The sequence below is a fragment of the Panthera onca genome, chromosome E2 (assembly GCF_046562875.1).
Source record: "Panthera onca isolate mPanOnc1 chromosome E2, mPanOnc1 haplotype 2, whole genome shotgun sequence".
Taxonomy (NCBI): Eukaryota; Metazoa; Chordata; class Mammalia; order Carnivora; family Felidae; genus Panthera; species Panthera onca.
In genome coordinates, this window is record NC_138353.1 from 48,054,577 (window position 1) to 48,078,086 (window position 23,510).

General features: G+C 41.7%; 1 protein-coding gene across 7 annotated transcripts in view; it reads left to right on the forward strand.

Moving 5' to 3' along the window:
* HYDIN (HYDIN axonemal central pair apparatus protein) overlaps positions 1 to 23,510 on the forward strand; it is a 415,179-nt gene that overhangs the window by 355,499 nt on the left and 36,170 nt on the right. For 5 of the 7 annotated variants that reach the window (XM_078438955.1, XM_078438956.2, XM_078438957.2 and 2 more), the window contains 14 exons: positions 329 to 533; positions 1,260 to 1,495; positions 3,415 to 3,566; positions 3,679 to 3,868; positions 7,012 to 7,114; positions 7,343 to 7,621; positions 9,356 to 9,498; positions 11,865 to 12,083; positions 14,686 to 14,846; positions 17,097 to 17,194; positions 17,983 to 18,190; positions 19,371 to 19,583; positions 20,072 to 20,210; positions 21,319 to 21,484. In XM_078438955.1, coding sequence (XP_078295081.1) covers positions 329 to 533; positions 1,260 to 1,495; positions 3,415 to 3,566; positions 3,679 to 3,868; positions 7,012 to 7,114; positions 7,343 to 7,621; positions 9,356 to 9,498; positions 11,865 to 12,083; positions 14,686 to 14,846; positions 17,097 to 17,194; positions 17,983 to 18,190; positions 19,371 to 19,583; positions 20,072 to 20,210; positions 21,319 to 21,484 — 2,512 coding nt within the window. Of the gene's footprint in view, positions 1 to 328; positions 534 to 1,259; positions 1,496 to 3,414; positions 3,567 to 3,678; positions 3,869 to 7,011; positions 7,115 to 7,342; positions 7,622 to 9,355; positions 9,499 to 11,864; positions 12,084 to 14,685; positions 14,847 to 17,096; positions 17,195 to 17,982; positions 18,467 to 19,370; positions 19,584 to 20,071; positions 20,211 to 21,318; positions 21,485 to 23,510 lie in introns of those variants that run through there. The other 2 variants (XR_013552530.1, XM_078438961.1) reach the window with 2 other exon arrangements.

A 23,510-nucleotide genomic window follows, 5' to 3' on the forward strand; every position in this document is an offset into this window, starting at 1 on the left:
AGTCTACATCCTTAGCCAGTGCTCTGTCTATACCCCTCTGCCAGCAGATTCCGCTCTGGGTAAGAGTTATGCAATGTGGAATACGTCTGTTCCCTTAGGCTCCCACTCAGCCATGATTGGTCAGAAGGAATGTGCACAGAAAGAAGCACTGAGAGAACCCATCCCTGAAGATTCCCCAGGCCTTCCCTGCCTCCAGAAGAAAGCTAGGGTTCAGAGAAAGCCTGTGGGGAGAGAACCAACTGGTCCCTCTTGACACCGTCTCACAATGCTGGTAGAAGGGCTCAGACTCTGTCACCCCACCCCTCTCACCCCTCAACCTTTCCTGCAGGCTCGCTTCACCCACGGCATGTTCACCATCTACCCTGGGTTCGGCTCCATCCCTTCCGGAGGAACCCAGGTTATCACTGTCGATTGCGTGGCTGACCCTGTGGGAAGATGTGAGGAATTCATAGCTATCGATATATCTGACCGAGACCCAAGAGATCAGCCTGGCGGCATTCCTTACAGCCTGTTGGCAGAAGCCTGTCTACCAGGTACTGGGCACTCAGATTGGATAGCACTCCCTTAAAAGACCTTGCCCTCCACCAACCATTCAAATGTTTAGCAGATATAGCTGAACTGCTTCCTCTGGGTCCTTAGAACTTCCTCTGGTGTCTTCAGCCATATTTTTCCTTAAAGATTTATAAGGCATGCACAGAAGGTGTGCAGCTTTAAACTCCTAGTCTTCCTGAGTTTGGTCCAGGATTCTCATATGAACAGTATTATCTGGGAATCGTGGTGTAATGAGATATGGCACAGGACCAAGGAACACCGAATCCCACTCATGGCCTGGCCATTCCCCATGGGCAACATACACACAGAGAACAATGTTCAGTGACTGTGCATATTATCACTTTAACTCAGCAAGATTCGGGTAAAGCACAGAGAGAACTCCTCTTGTTTTGCTGTAGACTCCCTGCAGCCTCACACCAACATAGGCCAAATGCCCCCTTCTTTCCTAAGTCCACCCCGGATCCTAGAACTAACCTCTCCTTACTACTGGGAGGAAAATATGGTTGGGGTCTGATAACCAGCAAGAGCAATACAAAAAAAGAAGAGAAGATAGAATTTGTGCCATCACTCCCACCCTCTTGTGTGAATTCCCCTACCTCTCCTCTTATGATTGTCCTCCATCGGAATCAAATCTTCAAATTAGCAACTACAGAAAGCAGGAACCAGGCTATCAGGGCTCGTCTCTCATTCTTCCCTCCACTCCCCAGCCTTCGTGACTGACAACAGTGCCTTGATATTTGAGGAGCACAAGATTTGTAACAGCGCTAGCCTGCTCAATGTCCTACAGACCATAGAGAGTGGGGGGCTGTTTGTGGAGGATGAGAACAAGTTCATTTTCTGCAACGTCCTGGTGGGTCATCAGGCCAAGGCTCGGTTCAAGATCAGCAATGTGGGAAAGATCGCCTGTGATGTGAACATTGTAGTTAAGCCCATCTCCAACAAGGTAAGCAGCCCCAAATGGCCCTGGCCCACTGAAGCTGGCAGGAAGCTATGGAAAGAGCTCTTGGAAACCCTACTCTAGAGCCTCTAGACATGAGTGGGGATTATCTGCCTCTCAGTCCCTGCTGGAAATCATATGAGGTAACTGGGCAGTTTCCCCTAAGCCAAGAGCCATACATTTCTCTCAGTGGATGTCTCCTCTGGGTTTTAAAATGGTGCACACCAATGAGTAACTCTCTCATCCATCAAACAGCCACCTATACCTATAATAGATCAAGCATTGTGGGGAGAGCCAAAGATGAGTGCCAGCTCAGGGAGGCTGCCTTGGGTTGCACATTTGTCTGGTAAGGAGGATTAGGGGGATGTCAGGGTGTAAGGGTAAGGTGAAGTGATGAACAATTGTTAACCCCTGCTGCATTCTAGACACTTTGTTAAATTATTTACATTTATTGCCTCATTTCATCCTCGCAGAAAGTTTGTATAACCAGACTTTGTATTATTATACTCATTTTATAGTTAGAAAAATGAAGCCTAGGGATACAGGGCTGGGTTTAGAGCCAAGCTTCATCCACATATAAGGTAAATAATAAATGCCTATCTCAGGGCCTGTAGGTTTGAAACTCCTTTCCTCTCCGAGTTAGACCATACTGAGGTCCTTTTTCCTCACAATAGAGCAGCAAATTAAGGATACGAGAGAAGCTTAGTCAATAGACGATCAGATGTGCTGCAAATACTGTTTGGTCTCACCTCAGCTCCTTTAGTTTTCTGCCCAAAGGTGAAATTTTGGCCCAGGTGGTCCTTGTGCCCCAGAGCTGGCATTGTTCACATGGGTGATGGTGGCGGGGAGATAACTCAAGGGTTGGCCTAGTCTAGAGCTGAGAAGAGTGTGTGCTGTCTCAGGAGACTGTCACCACAGAAGGTTAGGGTTTGAAAGGCTATCTCATCCCTTTTATGACTTCTCTCAGGCCCTGACGATATCCAGTCATTACTCTCTGACCTTTTTTTGGACACGAAGGGACAGCTTTCTTTCTATTCCACACTAAAAACATAAAAAGTGAGCAAGCCTTATTTCTAAATGATAGGTTTTTAACAGGGGATTTGCATACATATTCTCCTCTTCCCTAATTTGCATAATATCCCTTGAAAAGAGCAAAGAAGCCTTCGTGCCCTCAGCTTAAAAATAAGAGGAAATAGTTTTGAATCCCATTTGCCATCATTAAAAATGCAAAAATCCTTTTGAGGCCTTGCCAGGGGTCCCTACAGTCTTCGCAAAACACAGCCACAAGATGCAGACAGATCAAGTGCTGTGGGAGGTTGTTCTAGCTAAAGCTCTTTGAGTTGCAAGGAGCAGAAACCAACCCAGGATGGCCCAAACAAGCAAGGTTTGCTTCAATAAATCAGAGACCTCAGACAAAGGTCAGAGCACACCCTGTAGCCAGAGCTCTATGGAACTGGAATTGTCACCTGTAATGCAACTTTTAGAAGACCAGCAGAAGCTCTATCTTTCAATGGCCATGTGCCACTCACTCATGGTGTCTCCATTGTTCTATTCTCTAGTCTGGCTTCCAGTTCAGCTCCACATCAGCAACCACCAATGACCTTTGGGCATCTTAACTTGTTTGAGAGAGAGGGAAAGAAAAAGGTGGCAGGGGAGGGGGGGGCACTATCTGAGATATGGTTTAATTCACCTGTTTGAGTCAAATATCATAGGTCTAGCCAAGTCCAGCTAGTTATTGCTCAGGAGTGGGTCCCAGAGTATCTAGGCTGTTCCTTCCAGGGACATGACTATGTACGAAATGGATGGAGCATGTCTACCACAGAGTTTAGATGAGGAAGATTTTACAGCAAGGGCAGTAGAGATAAGAAGTAAGTCTTATTTGATGCAAAGTAGCTAACACACTGATCCCTGCTCCCCCTCCCCAGCTCATTGCCCGAATCGTTGACATTTTTGATGTGGAACCCAATAAGATGTGTGTTGCCAGCCGCTCACATGCCTTTGCCACGGTGACCTTTACCCCGCAGACCATGCAGACCTACCAGTGTATCTTCGAGGCTACCTTGGATGGCTTGCCTAGGTACCAGCTCCCCAGCTCCCTCTCTTACACCAGGGCTGCAGGCCACACCCTCTGTGGAATGTCCTTCCTGGCATGCCAGGCTGACAGGCCTCCATCTTGCTGTTCCCTGCAGCAATCTGACCAAGAGCCGAAGCCTTGTGTTTGATATCGTCGGGGAAGGGAACCTCCCGCGGGTGACGGTAGTGCGACCAGTTCTCTACAACCAAAATGGAAACCCCTTGCTCCTCTTTAAGAGGCTTCTGCTTGGTCAGTCAGAGAAGCTGCCTCTCATCCTCAAGAACAATGGCACCATCCCTGCCCAGGTACCATTGGAGGTGAAGTATGGGATGGAAAGGGAAAAGAATGATTCAGAAGAAAGACTTCTGATGTTGAGGACTCTGCCATCCCTGATCTATGAGGACTTCTTTGATGTTCCTCATATGTTAGCCTGTGTAAGACATGGGACATGCAGAGCCCAGTCAGCTGTGGTGTCTGCCCTCCAGGAGTGTAGGAAAGCAGATTAGATAGCACACTCATAGTTACCGTGTGAAGCAGTGTGCAGTGATATACCCTAAGCTGAGTAGGAGGATTATGGTGTTCTTGGTATCTTCCTTACTCTTCACTTTTTTTCTGTAATGAACATTGCATTTTTAATAAGGAAGAAACTAAAGAAACCTCATTAGGGGTGAGAGTTTCAACATCTGAAGGGACTTTGGTTCAGCAATTAAATTTATGTCTCTATTTTACAAACAAAAAGTGATAAACTGTGTAAGTGTCATCCAAAGAACCATAAGACTTTCAAAAATGATCTTCTCCCATCTAGGGGAATCAAGGAAATTTTCACTATAAAATGACATGCAAGCTGGGCATTGCAGGATAACTAGGTTTCAGGAAGGGGTATGACAGTGAGTGCATCCCAGCTGGAGAAAGAAGACTGGAAAGACAAAGGAACAGAAGGGGAAAAAAAGTGTCATATATAAACAGGAACTAGTCAGCCCCCAGCTTCTTGAGAACACAGGGGATAGTAGACAAACAGTGGAACATAAAAATAGAAGGATGGAGTAGGGACAACTTCTGGGAGGCTTTGGATTCCCTCTATACTTTAAACCCTACAAGATGTTATGACTAATATTGTTGGGTTTTGTTGTTTATACAGTTAAGGCTTATTTAGATTTATCCACATAGTTATCTTTTTTATTGCTGTTCACTCCTACATATGCAACCTTCCATCTGAAATCCTTTGCTACCTGATGAAGAAATACCCCCGCAGGTCTGCTGGTGTGGTGAATTCTCTCACTTTGTGTTGAGAAATCTCCATTTCCTCTTCATTTTTTGAAGATTTTTTTAGCATCTATTCATTTTTTGAGAGGCAGAGAGAGACAGTATGAGTGGGGAAAGGACAGAGAGAGAGGAAGACACAGAATCCAAAGCAGGCTCCAGGCTCTGAGCTGTCAGCATAGAGCCTGATGCAGTGCTTGAACTCATGAACAGTGAGATCATGACCTGAGCCAAAGTCGAACGCTTAACTGGCTGAGCCACCGAGGCGCCCCCATTTCTTCTTCATTTTTAATGTGATCTTTACTTTCCATCCATTTTTCTCTGCACTCCCTTCTCCATAATTTCTTGGGATAATTTCTTTAACTTTGCCTTTAGCTATGTCTAATTCACTAGTAAACCTTCCACTAAGTTCTTAAGTTATTATATCTTTCAGTTCTAGAATTTCTATTTAGGCTGCTTTTCAAATATGCATAATCAGTTCTTAAGACTTCTAGTTTTGTGCTGAAATTGGCAGACTCAGCTTTATTTCTTGAACATAGTGATCACAACCATTTTGCCATCTGTACCTGATAATTCCAAAATCTGAAGTCTCTGTGGGTCTGTTTCTGATATCTGTTAGTCCTGCTCATTTTTGCCCATGTTGTCCTTTCCCCTCGTGTGCCTGGTTATCTTCAATCATGTGTTGAGTATTATACTTGAAAAGTTATTTAGACCTAATAAGACTAAGGATGCTGTTATTTTTCTTCAAAGACAATTTTCATTTGCTTCTGCCAGGTACATTGGGACCCTAGAAACTGGACATCACCTAAAGCTGGTTTTAGGGCTTGAGATTTTCTACTGCAAAGAAAACACCCCACCTTTCACAAGACTTTTGTCCTCTTAGTACCAACAGGCCATCAAAAGCACAGCTCATTCTCCCACATACCTCTTCCCGACTGAGTCCAGGTCAAAAACAGTCCATAAATTTAGGCTGTCCTGTCTGGATTCCCATGCTCTCCCAGATCTTGGTGTGGTTATTCCTCATTATCTTCTCAGCTCTGTGATGCTTTAAAAAATTTATTGTTCTTGATGTTGTTGTCTTATTTGTTGTTGTTTTGAGTCCACATTACCTAGTTTACCATCACCCTGCATTGTTTCCGTTATTGTGGCTTTATAAAATGTTCTAGCATCTAGGTCAATAAATTCCTGCTCACCCACTCCCCATTTTTCTAAGTTTTATTAACAAATTTTACAAATCTAGTCTCTGAGATGCACTTTAGACATCATTTTATAATATTCCTCAAAAAATCCAATTGGGAATCCTATGAATTATTCAGAAAGAATTTCTACTTATAGAGTATTTAGGCTCTTTGCCAAGAACAACATTTAGAATTCCCATCCATTTACCTAGATCTTTTTTATGTCAATTTTTTCCCATATAACTCCTCCATATAGTTTCTTACTAAGATTACATCTACACATAAAATTATTTTTTTACCTTAGAAGCTTCCTATGTAGTGTCACTATTTCTTTCTTCTTTTTGCCTCGTTTCTTATATTGTTCAATTGTGTTTATGATGGTACCAGCATTACTATCTTCTAAAACTGTATACTGATCTCTTATACACAAAATCAGATATATGTCTTTATCTTTAGCAGTTACATGGCTTTAGCAGGTATACTGCTTCCACTGGTCTAGAAAACATCTGTTTTCTCCAAGTAAATCAGAAGCCCACTTTGGTTTTCTTCTTATCTTGGTAGGCTGCTCAATATGACACTATCAGGTAACTAATGCATTAGTTCCTGGGAGATACTGATTTTTAGGAACTCACATTCATGTAAGCCTTCACAGAATGACAAGTATTCATTTCCATTTTACTAGTCTAGTATATATTTTACAGCCGCCTCTGTCAATAGCAGAGGCCTCGGCAACCCCATTTTGATACTACTTAGCTGGGTAATCTGGAAAGTCACCTATATTCTCTGGACCTCCAGTTCCTTACTTGGACAGTAAGGGCTGAACTAAACTTTCATTTTTCCTCCCCAGGTCTAATACTTATTTTATCTCCCTTTTAATAAGAAACTCAAAAACATGACCACTGGGCACAATGACTAGTGTGCCTTCCCAAACAGTACAGTATCTCAGTCCAGACTCAAAACCCATGAGCAGCCTGTAAGCTTACCACTCAACCTTGTTTTCCTTCTGCCAGCTGCATGTTGACCTGAGGGACCAACTAGGAGTCTTCTCTCTGAAAGGGTGGCCTACCACCTCCTACATCTACATCACAGAGGAAAACAAACCACATGCAAAAGGTAGGTAGGGGGAGTATAGCTTCTAGAGGGCAATGGGTTTCAGAAGCTGTTTTGTTAGGAAACTGATGAGGATCCAGCCAGAGTAGGAGGCCCAGTCTCCTCATAAATAGCCTCTGCAGGTAAGGCTCATTCCCACACTAGAGCTGCCCTCTCTTGAGTCCGGATCTTTATGGTTACCTCTTCCTTTAAACTGGTTCTAAATTTCATGTCTCTCTCTCATCTTGGCAGCAAAGAAAGCTCACACGGCCTCCCTGGTGGTTCTTCCTGGAGACACAGCTGGATTTGATGTCATTTTCCAGTCCCAAAGTGTTGGGAGAATGACAGGCATCATCCACTTGTCAGTGATCAACAATCAGTATGAGGAGACGAACATCCACATGGTGGGAGAGGGTTATGAGGATGACATCACCTTGGGCAACATCCATGGGCTGCTGGTTTCCAGCAGCCATGAAGCCCCAGAGATCTCTGAGGTCATTGAGGAAAATACTATGGAAGACTTGATAACAGGTGAAAAAAACAGCCATGAGCTATTAACAACTGTTGGCTCAGGTTATTTTATTTTATTTTATTTTTGTTTTAATTTTTTAAATTGTTTTATTTATTTTTGAGCATGAGGGTGTGAGCAGGGTAGAGACAGAGAGAAAGGGGAACAGAAGATCTGAAGCGGGCTCTGTGCTGACAGCCGCAAACCCAATGCAAGGCTCAAACACACAAACTGTGAGGTCATGACCCAAGCCAAACTGAGCCACCCAGTCACCATGGCTTAAATAACAGGCCAGCCAGCTTCCTGGGGATTTAGGAAAGCATCTTCTCCTTGTTACTGTATGTTCCTTCATTCCTGGCTCAGACAATGCCTTCAGTCACGTGTTCCCTCGAGGAATATTTACTGAGCATCAGCATGCATGTACCAGGCACTGTGCTGAGCCCTGCAGTTCCAAAGAGTAGTACAAGAGTCTCAGGGACTTATAGTTTTAGCTAATTCCAGTTTAGCTGAAAAGTGAAATTCAAAATTCAAATTCCAGATTAGCTATGTGAGCACATATCTCTCTGTAGTTGTCCCTGTTCATATCTCTCAGCTGGCTCCTATTGACGTGGTCTGCTTCATGGGACCCATGTATCCCAGATATTCCAAGAGAAGTCATGGGCTTGTATAATTAAAGAAGGTGTAGATTTGTGCCACGTCTAGAACCTCATTCTCAGTAGCCTCACTACTCAGTGCGCTTTCTGAGAACCAACAGCATCAGCAGCACCTGGGAGCTTGTTAGAAGCAGACACCACCCCAGCATTTCAGGCCTACTGAAGCAGAATCTGCATTATAGCGAGATCCCTAGGTGACTTCTGTATACATTGTATACACTAAAGCTCAGACATGCTTCCCCACTGTCTGTCAAGCACTGCAGCTTCTTTTGGCTGACTATATTCTTTGGGGTAGGAGAAAATTTATTTCATCATTATTATCAAAATGCATTTGTTAGGCAACCTAATTGTGTGGCTAGTTGGTATGAAGTGAGTTATAAACACATGCTCATAGTTTTTCTAGGAGCTTGATTATAATCCTGGAATGTAGCATTGGACAGTCTCTACAACATGGCTTAAAATCAGTACTCCTCTTTATGTGGTGTTCCACCCCTCTGTGTGGCTACGAGGTGACATCTCTCTTGTCAGGGGTCAAGCAGGAGCCAGCAGCGAACCCTGGCTCAGAAATCAGATTTCATAATTATGATAGGGTTACCACATTTAGAAAATCAGAATATAGGAGTCCCTCTTAAATTTTAATTTCAGATAAACGAGTAATTTTTTTATTTGTGTGTCTGAAAATATTGTATGGGACATAGCGATACTAAAAATTACTCATCATTTATCTATGGTTCAAGTTTAACAAGGGCTTTTATATTATATCCTATTTTAACCCTTAATAGTATTGTTTCAGCAAATAAATGGAGTTGGGGACCTATATTTTCTCTTGAAGGTGAGAGCCAAGGTGGGTGGGTGGGTGGGTGGATGATGGATGGATGGATGGATGGACGGACAGGTGGACAGACGGACAGGTAGATGGACTAATAGATTTCCCAAGGAGGGAAAGTTTATGCTATGTGACTCCAACTTTTCCAGGATAATCATCTGCGGTGGGGGTGGAATGCATGAGGGTAAAGCACCATGTCTTTCAAGTGTTGCCTCCTCAGGAAAGCGAGCCCCGGGGAGGCTAGGGAAGACTCACAGACCTTCTGTTTCTGTCCATAGCTGCTCTGGTGGACCACATCCAGTTTGGGGACTGCCACATCGGAAACAGCTATAACGTGAGCTTCACAGTGACTAATCACAGCCAAGCGAATGTCATCCGGTTTGAATGGCCCCTTTTAGCTACAGTTTGCTTTTCCCCACAGGTAAGTGAAAGCCAACTGCTGTTTTCTGGACTCCCTTAAGTGTGAGCCAAACCCAATTTGACTGTCAGTCTATCTTCATGAACGTGTGGGATGAGATGGATGGCTCTCAAGCTGAGAAACAGCCCAGGAACCATCCGTTACTCAGACCAGGTACCAGAGGACACAGTCCGTGTCCCCTCTGGTCTAAGAACAGAGAACGAGGTCTGATGAGACTGTCGCTAGGCTGAAGTTGAGGAATTCCATGCAAGTCTCTATGGATGAAATAGGTCCCAGAGTGGATAGGGATAGGGGCTAGGGTCTTCCTATCACAGATTGTAGACCTGTGACTCCGAAGGTATATGTTCGTTAGAGCATTAGGCCTGCCAAAGTGGCTCACTGAAAGCTAAGATGGGGGTAGTGGGTTCTGTGGACAACTGAGATATAGCACATTTGCAAATTACATCTTTCTGTTTCTCACTCAGCATACTAAAATCTAGTTAACTTTATTTTACCTGGAATCCCTTTCAGCATCTCACAGCACACATTTTATGAATTGCTGGCCAAGGCTCAAAGTCACACAAGGCCTAAGACAATGTGGTAGCAGATCCTAGCCTCTGGCTACCTGATGCTTTTCATAGACAGTTTGCTGCTGAGTTCCCAGGACAATTCATATACCCAGATATATCCACTGCCTTCTGCCCAGTTTCAGTCACCAAGGCTATTCAAGCATAGATCTTTAGGGGGATAGAGCAAGGAAAGTTGGGGACCTTACTTTGTCACCTTTAAATCTTTGAGTGCCATCAGGAAGTTTTGCTTCCTAGAGGGATGTAAAGTGTCAGTTAAAGTAGACAGAGATAAGCTTCAGACAGTCCATTTATATACACCCACCCCCCCACACACACACATGCATATACCCCTCACCACACACACACACACACACACACACACACACACACACATTTGTGGCCTGGGGAATACTAAGTTTTATTCACCCTTCACTTTCCAGAGGAAGGAGAGATATTTTTATCTGTCAGAAACATGATAGGACTATTATATATATATATATATATATATATATATATATATATATATATATACACGTGTGTGTTTGTATATGATAAATCATAAATTATTTTATGCCTTAAACCAAACTAGATTTCCCATTTATCTGGTATACTTCAGGGAATCTCAGCCTTCTGGTTTTAGGACTTCTTTACCTTATTAAACATTATTAAGGAACCCCAAAAAGCTGTTTTTTATGTGACTTATGTCTATTGACATTTACCACATTAGAAATTAAAACTGAGAGGGGGCGCCTGGGTGGCTCAGTCGATCGAGCGTCTGACTTCGGCTCGGGTCATGATTTCTTGGTTCGTAAGTTCGAGCCTCGCATCGGGCTCTGTGCTGACACCTCAGAGCCTGGAGCCTGCTTCGGATTCTGTGTCTACCTGTCTCTCTCTGCCCCTCTCCTGCTCATGCTCTGTCTCTCTCAAAAATGAATAAACTTAAAAAAATTTTTTTTTAAGAAATTAAAACTGAGAATATCTAAAAACATGTATTTATTCATTTTTAAATAATAAACCCTTTAATGTTAATATAAATATCATATTTTAATGAAAATAGCTATATTTTTCAAAATAAAAAATGAGTAAGAAGAGTGGCATTATTCTGCAGTTTTATAAATGTCTTTAATATCTGGCTTAATAGAAGATAGCTAGATTCTACTATTTGCTTCTCCATTTGATCTGTTTCAATATCATATGTCATGTAATCTCTGTAAAGCTCCATTGTGTACTCATGAGAAAATAAGAATAAAAAAGTCAAATAACATCTTAGTATTATGATGGATGAAAGTAGATCTGACCTTGTGAACTCCTGAAAGGGTCTTGGGGATCCCAAGGGTCACCAGACCACATTCTGAGAACTGCTAATGTACTGTGTACATTGGTCTATAATTCATATAGGTCATATTGATGAAGAAGCACAGGTAGTTAAGAATGTGGTACCTGGAGCCATATTGTCTGGGTCTGAATCCAGCTCTTCCAATATTCATGGTATGGCCACGAGCCCGTTACAAGTTTCCTTGCCTGTAAAATAGGAGTAATAGCTGTACATCTCACAGTGTTGTTGAATGGATTAGAACTGTGTAAAGGTTTAGAACAGTGCCTGAGGCAAGGAACAGTTTAATAAATATTAGCTGCTTTTACTATCATATTTCTATCTAAGAATCTCTTGTAGATATTTAAGACAATCTACACATACAGGTGTGAATGATGCATTTTTTGCCAAGATTTTTGGCTCTACCCCTTCTCTGGAACGTCACCATCAGGTATAAAAAGTCCTCAAGCTCAGATTCCCAAAAATACTAATATCGGGCTCTTCCGCAGATCGGCCACCTTCACCCTGGGTGTGCTAAGGACGTAGTAGTGACCATGAAGTCCGAAGTGCCCATCAATCTGAAGAAGATGGGGGTCAAGTGCAAGCTCTCCAGGATCATGTTTCAGCTCCCTGCAGACCAGGTCCCTGATTGGGATGACCGCATGCGCACAGTCAAGTGGGTGGATGTGCTCAGAAACACACCCGGTTCTTTCGCTGCAAAACGAAAGGTGAGTGGGGACATCAGGTACAAATCTGACCAGGCCTGCCGTGGCTGGTGGTGCCTGCTGCTCTCTGGTTCAGTGTCTCATCATTTCCTTCCTTCATGGAACAAAAAAAAAAAAAAAGTTTGTTTCCCATTCTACATGACCTTGATTTGACCTTGATTTCAGAAGTAACAAACTGAACTGGCAAGCATGCCACCTGCCAGCCATGCAGCCCACACATCTTGACCCAAACCGCTTTAGTTTAAGTCTGGATGCCTCATGGAGCGAGTTCTCTCACCATCAACAGCATCATGGTTAGACTTTCAGCTATTCCCTTTTTCTGTCTGTGTCCAGAATTTGATTAGTTATAATCTTTGGTTCATGACAGAATCTCATCTTTGGTCCATGCGTGTCCCTCTTTCAACTAGTCTTTGGCTGGTTTCTTTTAATAATGTAATAAACAGAGATGAACTCACACTCAGTGTAGGAAGTAGAACATGAATTACCTGTGTGCTTCTCACCCATTCCATCCCCCTGCCTCCCTCTTAGACATAATCACGATCCTGAATCTTGTTTACTCATTCCCTTGATTTTTAGTTTTTCTTTCTTTTTCAACCTATACATTCTATTTTTTAAATATCATTTATTGTCAGATTGGCTTCCATACAACACCCAGTGCTCATTCTAAAAGGCATACCGTTTTGTTGTAGTTTCTAACTTTTAGTTTTTAAAAAACGGTTACTGCCTGTGATCGATATTGTTTCATGTGGCTATAGTGTACCCATTTCACTGCTATATAAAATTCCATTATTACTTATCATCCATTCTTCTTTTGAAAATTATTTGGTGTTTTCCATTGTGTACAGTGTTGCTGTGAACATTATTATTCATGTCAAATGGTATTCAATTGCAAAAGTTTATATTCCCAGAAGTGGAATTGCTGAGTCATAAGATATGTGAATTTCAGCTTTCCAAGATAATGCCTGTGTTTTCCAAAGTCACTGTACCTATGCACACTCCTGTTGGCAGAGGGATCTTACTGATCCACATTCTCTACACAACTTGGCATTGCCAGACTTCTTGATTCTTTTCACTTAAATGAATGGGAAATGGTCTAATTTGGGATCTACTTTGCATTTCCCTAACCACTGGTAAAGATGAATATGAATGACTTCATGGCCTTACTAGTCATCTCTTATATGCCTTTTGCCTAGTTTTCAATTATGATGCCTGTTCTTTGTATGAGTTACTTTATTTTTGATAAAGTTTACTATTCCTTCCTATTAATTGACTCCAAATGTCCTCACCAAATTTATAGCTTATCTTTTCACTTTCTTTGATGTATCTTTTGATGAACAAAAGATATTCTTATTTTTAATATAGCGAAATTTATTAATCTCATCTTTTACATATTTTTTGTGTGTGTGTGTCTTCTTTTTAAAACTCTTCTCTACCAGGGAAGAAAAATATTCTTTTTTTTTTTTTTTTTTTATATTTAAGAATTTTGCTTTTTGTATTTAAGCTCTTGGCCCACCTGGATTTTATGTATGGTGTGAGGCAAGGATCCAATTTAATGGTTTTCCATGACCTGGCCAAATCCCTTTTTTGTTTAGCCCTTCTGTTTCCTAGTGATCTGCCATGACTCCCTTATCATCTAAATTTCATATATGCCTGGTATGTTTCTTGTCTCAGTATTCTACTTCATTGTCAATTTGTCTATCCCTATGCCAGTTTTACCTTGCCTTAATTTCCATAGCTTCATAATCAGTCTTGATATTTCCAAGGGAAGTCCCTCTCCCATACTGTTTTGTTCTGAAGTATTTTCATTATTCTTGGTCCTTTATTTTTCTATCTAATTTTGGAATCCACTTACCAACTTCTGTGGAAACCCTGATTGAAACTTGATTGGAATTGGATTGTATCTGTAAGTCCATTTAGGAAGGATTAACAATTTTACAATATTAATTCGTCCTTTCTATTAGTGAGTTTTATCTGTACATTTATTTAGGTCTTTTTTAACTTTTTTTTTTTTTTACTACCATTTAGTTTCTTTAATACTATTAGGACTCCTCAGGTTTTTTATTTTTTCTTGAGTCAATTTTATTAAGTTATTTTTCTATGAATTTGCCCTTCAACTAAGTTTTCATATGTATTTTCATAAAGTTATTTATAATGTTTTCCTATCATCTGTTTAAATCTATAGGATCAGTGGTAGTGTCCTCTTTTTAATTTTTAATATCAGTTATTTTTATTTACTCATTTTTTTCTTGATCAATCGCCCTGAAGACTTTTTAAGTCATTCCACATAAACATCATTTGGCTTTATTAGTCCTCTCTGTTCTCAATTTATTTTCTATTTCATTAATATCTGTCCCTAATTTTATTATTTCCTTTCCTCTACCTTCTTTATAGTCCATCTAACCCCCAAACTAATATCTCTGTAGTCCTGATGCTCTTAGTAATTTGTTTCCTTTCCCATATAGGAGTCATTTTAGGTTTACCTTAATCATTTATTCTGGAACTGGAATCATTTATTCTGTAAGTTGGTGTTAATTTGCATGGGTAAAATCCTGTTACCGCCTACCCCTTTATTCTTGTGAGTCAGCTAGCTCTGCCTTTGTTACAGGTGATAGAGACGGATCCTGAGCCTGTTCACTCAGTAGTAGAAGAAAACTACCGAGAACTGCATCTTCAGATCAGTGCCAATGTGAATTTTGCTTCATATCAATGCGAAACAAGCAATGTGCACTTTAAAGAAACACTGGTTTACCAGACCCGAGTGTTTGAGTGAGTCTTTGAAAGCCCCCCAGCACTCACAGAGAAATTCTTTCATTTCATCATTTGCCTATTCCTTTATCAAATACTTATTCACTGTTTATAACAGCATATACCAGGCATCATAGCTATGTAGCATGCACCAGAGGAACTCTAGGGATGCAGTGAAACATTCAGATCCACAGAGCTATTAAAGTTCACACCTGAAATCAAGATATAGGCCAGGAAACACAGTCCACCAGGAGGGCAGCATCCGGCCATCAGCTTCAGTAGGGATGGTCCTTGAAGCAGTCCACACCACCACCCAGTAACCATTCTTTTCTCTCCAACTCCAGGTGACAATATCCACACTAGTGGGAATGGGTCCATCTTAGCTCAGAAGCCCCACAACCAACAGAAGCCAATACTCCTCATAAGCACCCCATAGGTATAGCTTCCATGATCCTTATAAGAGACATGCCCAATTACAAGAGTCACTACACTCACAGAACCCCAAAGCTATGGCTTCCCTCCAGGGAATCATAATTCCCTCCAGACCAGATGCAATTTACCCATTAGGGGTCATGTTAACTCTAAACAATGTTGCCTAATAATACAGCTGATATTTCTCCTTTATCAGGTTTCCAGGGAAACAGATAGAAAATTTATTCAAAGTCAAAATTGTCCTTAGAAGGAAAAGGGTTATGTTAACTCACATACAAGAATATAAGGATGTCATGGGTCCCCCTCTTAAAGAGCTCATGGGGGGAATGGGTGAAAATAGGTGGTTGCAATATGGTGTCCTGTGTATGCTGTGAGAGTACCTGAAGCAGATGTAATATCAGGGAATACTTCCCAGATGAAGCAGTGCCCATTCTACAGGATGATTAGGAGATAGCCAGGTGAAGAAGTGAGAAAAAGGGGCCTTCTAGACAGAGAAAGCAGCATATGCAAAGACAGAGAAAGACCATTCTTTGAGAATTACGAGCACAAAAATGTAAACCACTGACATTTCAACTTTGTAAAAATTGGTAATTAACTTGTTCAACTCAGTTTGCATTTGTTACACTTTAAGTTTTCAAATTATCATAAAACCAAAAGAAATAAGGGAGGAAGTGGTACCTTCTGTTGATAGCCATTTCACTTAAAGCTGGGGTTGGCAAACTATGGCCCGAGGACCAAATCCAACCAGCTGCCTATTGTTGTAAATAAAGTTTCTTTTGACCCACAGCCACATAAATTCATTTATGTGTTGTCTATGGCTGCTTTGGTACTACAACAGCAGAGTGAGTAGTTACTACAAACACCGATGGTATGCAAAGACAAAAAACATATGCTGTGTTGCCCTTTGCAACAACAACAACAAAAAAGTTTGCCAACTCCAGTCTGAACTAAGAACTTTTTTATCAAGAGTATTCTGTACCACCAAGATTTCTCCACTTTATAAATATTGTCTTTAGGATAGTGGCCAGTGCTCATACTTTTACACAATAAACATAAGCCCCTGAGGTCAAAGCCCTTGACTTTGGGCATACCTGCACAGTCTACCTGGACCAAATAGTGGAGATCTGATCCTTACACCCTCCCCTAGACCTACACCCCCCTCCAAACTCAACTCCAACTACTTCACTAAAACTAGTAAGACATTTGTGTTTTCTTCTCTAACACAATCATTTTCCTGTATCAAGGCCTCATCCTTCTGCTGTGATTGTGATCAAGTTTAAAAATGATTCCAGAAAAAGCTTCTATTTCCTGGTTCTTGTCTTATATGCAGGGAAACTTGAGGCAAGAAAAGTCTCTACTCATTCAGAATTTGAGACAAGTCTCAGTCAATGAAGGAATCTCAGGCAGGGGTCAAATGGCTTCCGACCACAGGGACATTGTTTCCAGTGGGAGATGTTTCAGTAAGGGAGGGACTGGAATTTGCACCTAAAGAAAGTACTGTCATGGAAAACACATTTTGATTCCTCTCTCATGGGAATTTTTCAGAATTATAGCAAACTCATGCTGAGAGCTCATTGCATAGGGTGCTGGTACTGTGCCAGATGATTTAAAGTGCTAAACATTTGAATATTTTTACTTTTAATAGTAAATAGTGTTTTAGAAGGAGATATAACTAGCACAGCAAATGCATGATGTCAGACAAAATGCTTAAAACTTGCCTTTTGAAGAAATGTTTAAGAAACACAGTGACAACTTAAAGTAACAGTATAGATGATGTGTAGACAGGAAAAAAATCATCGACAGCACATTTCTCAAATCCATTCTCTGATCTATCTGCAGGCTTGAACTGACTAATTCAGGAAACGTGCAGCTGGAATTCAATTGGGTCTCAGAAGAGACTGCAAAGGCTGTCAGCTTTGCAATGCCAGATAACCAAGGTAAACACAATGATAGGAAAACTCCAGGGCTTGAACCGAGTCCCCAGTTAGTGGGAGAGCCTTGTTCATGGAGAAATGAGCACTGGTCCAACAGCTCCCTCAGTAGCCAAGGAGAAGCAGAGCAAATGTTTCATGGTGTCTGCAGAGCCAAACAGGCCTGAGAAACTCAAGAGCTGACCTCTGTCCTCCCGGAGCCTGGAGCCTAGAGCCTGGCCTTCCATTAGGCCAGCACCCCAGTCACTGACCCCTAGGAATCTTGTCTTTTAGGCCTTAACCTCTTGGGAGATTACAGACCCTTGCAGAAACTGATGAAAACTATGAACTTTTTCCCTGGAAAATACACACCCATACCAAATGTGATATATATGAAGCGCTTGGAAAAAGACTCAACACTTGGTGGACAAAAATTCATTGCTGTTGTTGCAGTTTTGGAGATTCGCAGACCTTTCAAATGGGCCCCCAGATTGTGAACCCCTACTTTCAAACAATGATTCTCCAAAAAATTATATTCACAGCCCATTATTCTTGAGGCAGGAGACCCACAGACCTCTCTTTGGCCCACCCCCTGAGCCAAAAGGAAACAACTTTGAAAAATTGATAGAATTAATAGAAGTATTTTTCATGAGTCTCCTGTGAGAGATATGAGCCAATCCCTTACCCTTAGTGCCCAAAGCTAAGTATTTCTTGTGGAAGAGGTGAGCCCACAGAGGGACCTGTGAGTGGGCTGCCTTCCACCTGCCCTCCCACTGCAAATAGAGAATATCATTGGCTCTCTGTTTTGCCCCCAGGTTCTTCTCAAAAAGACCAAATTAGCCAGGGCACGCTGCACACGGTCAGTACTCTGGACAGCGCCACGGACCACTGGAATGAAGTTCCCCCCACGCCCTTCTCTGTGGAGCCTGCCTCAGGCATTGTGCCTGTGGGCAAAACTCAGAAGCTCAAAGTGAAATTCTCCCCGCTGGAAGTTGGAGACTTCGAGAGCAATCTCTTCTGCCAGTAAGAAGATGTGCTCTCCAGAGCAAAACTCCACATCTCCTACCCTCTCTTCTGTCCCAGCACCACCACCATTCTTTCCAGCCCTGGGCCCCTCCATAGCCCCCTGATTGTCACATTTCCCATTGGGAAGATTCAGAAAGGCCAGGATTTAGAAGATAAGGAGAATTTTTTCTTTTGTATTACTCACCAACACTCTCTAGACTCTTCCTCCTGCCTATTACGCCCTTCCCAGCCACACACAGGATTCCACTGAGCAACAGAATGGCTGACAGACAGGTAGGTTCCAGTCCTTGGGCAAATATGAACTTAGGAAAACTTTCTTACACCTTTTCTGAGACTTGGTCTCCTCATATGTAAAATGGAAATAACAATACCCACCTTGTACAGTCATCATGAACATTAAGTGAGTTAAATCAAGTGAAGACTTAGAACAGTACCTGGCACATAATAAGCACAATAAACATTACATAGCCATGGTGGTGGACCTGATACATAGGTGAGAAATAGAAGGGGCCCAGACCCAATTCAAGAAATCCAATCCAATAACATTTAGCAAGTCCATTATGTGTTAACCACTCCCATGAAAGATCCATACAGAACACTTACCTTACAGAGGAATTGTGTAAAACATGGTATGGGGTGGCAGAGACCTATGTGAGCCATAAAAGCCTTGTGGAGCCTCTGCAATTACACTGCAGGGACCCATCCCACACCTGGGCCTAAGCTTGGTGCTGGGACTAGAGGTCTACTTACATCCAGTTCACTTTCTCCAGGGAGCTCAGGATACTCGTTTAGAATTTCTGTGTCAGTTTTCATACCCCACTAGATGCCTGTGAGAGGGCCCAGAGGGCAAGACTCTGTGCTCATTTTATAGCAGGGAAAATTTCTCACCACTGCTGGAGGGAATAACTTGGGGCCATACTTAGATACAGAGAAAGAACCAGAATTCATCCTCCTCATACTCAGCCCATTCATGCATTCATCCACTCAACAGTTCATGAATGAACACCTACTATGTATCATGCACTATTCAAGGCATTTATATTATGTTGTTGACCAGGATAGACCCAGTCTCTGCTTTCATGGAGCTCACGTTCTGGTGGATATAATATTCATTTCCAACCAACTAAGGAAGTGGTGATTCATCTAAAAATAAATAAGAATAATCTTATCCTCACAGGATTCCCAACCTGCCACCTGGAGAGCAAGGCCCAGTCCTATCAGCAAAAGGGCGGAGCCTTTTGCCCTTCTGCCATTTTGACCTAAAACACTCAGACTACATCAGTGGTCATCGGCGCAACCCAGATCTCCGAGGACCTTCTGGTGTGGCTCTAGATTCAAACACCCGGGTGATTGAGTTCACCAGCGTGGGCATAGGAGGGAAGAATATCCGGTAAGTTGCTTATGGTTTGCATTGGTTCTTATCAGTGAGTTCTTCTAAAGAACTTAGAGGAAGAATTCAGAGAAGTCAGTGAGGCTAATTCCTAGAAGCAGGTTTGAAATATTGGGGTTGGACTTTAGAGAAGTCCATAGTAAGGAAGTCTATAGTAAGGAAGCTGAATTTTGTCTCCTTAGTTTTGACACTGGGGAAATATGGGAGACATAAAAATGTAATCCCTGACCCCCACCTTAACCACAGAGGGTCGGTCATTGGGACAGAAGGGCCCTGGATGTCATTATTCCAAAGTCCAGAACTCTAGCCATAGTTTGCCCCTCCCCCCCGCCAAAGGAAGTGCAGTTTTCATTTCTGTGGTAATAGAGTATGCAGACAAGTCCTGATTCCTAGATAGGGGGACTGTGCTAGGGAAGGTCCTAAGAAAGTTTCTCTAATTCTTCAACCCCCATTTCACTCTCTGCTGTCAATTCTTCCCCCTCGGCCAGGACTTTTACAATCCTGAACCCAACTAATAGCACCTACTCCTTCTCTTGGATCTCTGAAGAAACTGAAAGTCTCCAGAACCCTCCAGCCTTCACATGCCTTACAGAGAAGGGCTTCATCCACCCTGAAAAGAAAGCGGAGGTATGTGTGTGTGTGTGTGTGTGTGTGTGAGAGAGAGAGAGAGAGAGAGAGAGAGAGAGAGAGAGAATCAGGACCACTTGACTCAGGGCATTGATCATCTTCTCCCCTTCTGCATAGCAAGTGTGCTGTAGACCATAGAGTGAGGGAGGACAGCCTAAGGGTGCATCAATCAACAAGTATTTCTTGAGTGGCATATACGTTAGGCAATCCTCATGAACAAGACAGAACTGAGCTCTCTTGGGTGGCTGTAGAGAAGTGAAAAGGTCTAGTATTTGCAGTTTTAAAAAACTGAAATTATTAAGCAGGAAAGAGGAGCTGGATACTAATACCTGCAGACTGTAGGACTCATAGATTACTCTCTGAAGACTTATTTTTTCCCGAGGGACTGACAGCAGTAAAAGGATACAGATGTATTTTTACTTGGTCGGGCCAAAGGGTAAAACAGAAAAGTGAGTCATGTCCCACAGTGTAGTCCTCGTGTTTACACAGTGGTACAGGGTACAGAGTCATACCTAAAAAAATGTGATCTCACTGGCCAAAACAGATCTATGGGCCTGTATCCTGTAAGTTCTGCAGAGAATCTTGGAGGCAGAAATAAATTCATGAAACAGAAATCATGCATTCAAATGCTTTCAGGGAGGTCACACAAATGAATGGAGCAAGCCAAGGGGACAATGATAGGGACTGCTGAGCACCAGCACCAGCTGGCGATAGTGCTTCTCTGTCAGATGACCACCACACAGACAAGTTGCCAGTGTTGCCAGTTCTCCCAAACTTTTTGCGAAAAGCCAAAATTCCATATTTCTATTGAAATCTCTCTATTTTTACATGTCAAACAAAGACATGGTGTGAAATATGGCAGCACAGCCATCAGAGGCTCTGATCGGGCTGGACCTCCTTAGGAGGACCTGTGGCAGGGCAAAAAGACATTGATATTGCTGGAACAGCCAAAATCACATGCCTTCACAGTAGAAAGGTAGACAGTAGAAAGGTGGAGATGACCTGGTAATGCCAACCATTGTAACCCCAGCACCAGTAAGCCTCCAATGGCATGTGGAGTATGCAAACAGAAATGTCTTTACCACTCTTTTCCAAATGGTCTTCTTAGATTGTCTTCCAGTTCACACCTTTCCATCTGGACATCACAGAAGCCTTCTGGACTTTCTTAATCCCTGAACACAACATCACAGTCCCTTTCCTTCTGGTAGGCAAAGCCACCGACCCTCTCATCAATCTGGACAAGTCACATCTCAACTTCAGTTGTCTCCTCATTGGTAAGGCTGCCCTGTTGGTTTATGTTTAGACTTGGCATGACCTCTCAGGGGAAGGGGTAGGACTGACCCCACAATGAGCTCTGGGAGCAGACTTGGGTAGGGAACTTTTTCTGGTACCTTCCAGAAGCATGTCAGAGGTCTTCTATCACTATTCACAAAGCCGTAAATTATTTGTCTTTCAATCTGATTTCCATCAGGTATCTTCTAAACCCACACGTTAATAACCTAAGGAAATTTAGGAGACTTGCTACAAATCACACTTGTTAGATTCCTTGAAGGCCTGGACTGCCTATGTTCATTTCCAGAGGCTCATGTTATCCCCATCTTACTTGTATGTGCCTCAGAGCATGGGCTGTATTTGTATGCCTCTCAGTATGAGTCACAGTGGTCATATTTCTCTGCCATCCTTTCATGCATTCATTCAGCTCAACAAAATATTACTAAGCCCCTTGTGTGACCCAGGCACTCTCTTGTGAGCTGAGAATGCCATGGATAAAGCCACAGTCCCCACCCTCATGGTGGTTACATTCTAGTAATAGGAAGTAGACTACCAAAAAAGAAAAGATACAGCATGTCTATGTTAATAAGTATTGTAAAGAAAAATAAAGCAGGATATGGAGGACAAAGAATGCCAGTAGGCAATGGGGAAGTAACATTTGATCAGAGACCTGAAGGAAATAAAGGAAGTGATTGCCAGGTCCCTTATCACATGGATGTGGGGTGTGTGTGTGTGTGTGTGTGTGTGTGTGTGTAAAATATAACTAAAGCCAGAATATATTTTAGTAACTCATTAGATTTTTATATTTAGACAAGTAATATTCTTGTAATAAGTCAATCATTCTGTTATATAAGGAAATTTTTAATGTCTCTCCATCCATCCTTTCCATCAAAGGAAACCACATTAACAGGTTTTTTATGTAATACCTCCATACATTTCTTATACTGATAAATATAAGTAGGTGGGAGGAGTATGGTGTTTTGGAAGGTTTTGAACAAATAAGTGGGCAAGTTAGCATAAGAATAATAACAGCAGTCTTAACTATATAGAAGACACACTGATGTTCACCAGAGGGGAGGAGGGTAGAGGGATGGCGATGAAATAGGTAGTGGGGATTAAGGAGTGCACTTGTGATGGGCACCAGATGATGTATGGAAGTGTTGAATCACCATATTGTACACGACTCTAATATAACACTGTATGTTAAATAACTGGAATTAAAATAAAAAATAATAGAATAGAATAAACAAATAAGTACAGCAAGACAAACAGAATTTGATCTAGGAATGTAACAGTGGTGCATTTTAGTATGATTATATCAACAGATTAAAGAACAACCATGTAATGAATGATATGAATGTACACTAAAAAGTGATTGCTAAAATTCATCAGACATTCTCAACAGAAATTTTAATAGTAAGATAGGAATAGAGGGAAAAACTTAAATAAAGAAGACTAACCAAAATTAAGAAGCAAATATTATCTTGTAATAAACTACTAAAACTGCTGCAGTTAAAATCAGGAATTAGGAAAAGATGCTTGTTATTATTGAATACTTTCTTAGTGGTTTAGCGAATACAATAAAACAAGAAAATTCAGTAATTGGCATAAGCATTAGGGGAAAAGAGACAAAACTATCTCATTTGCTGTTGCTGGTGACCTCATACATAGAAAACCTCAAGAGGCTCAAGAGAAAAGCAAAACAAACCACTAGAATCAACAAGATAATTTAGTAAGTGACTGGATGCAAGACAATTATGTAAAAATCAATAGTTTCTCTTTCTTTTAGCAATAAGCACCTAGAAACAGAAACAAAAAAAAATCCATTCAATATTGACAAAACCTATATAATATCTAAGGATAAATGTAACAAGAAAAGCACAGGATCTATATGAATAAAACTATAAAATCTTATTAAAATGCTCCCAAAACAAAATTTGAACATTTACCAGTTCTCTCAAAATTAAATGCAAATGCAATCACGTTCCAAGCAGAGTCCCAACTGGTATTGCCAGATAAAATACAGGA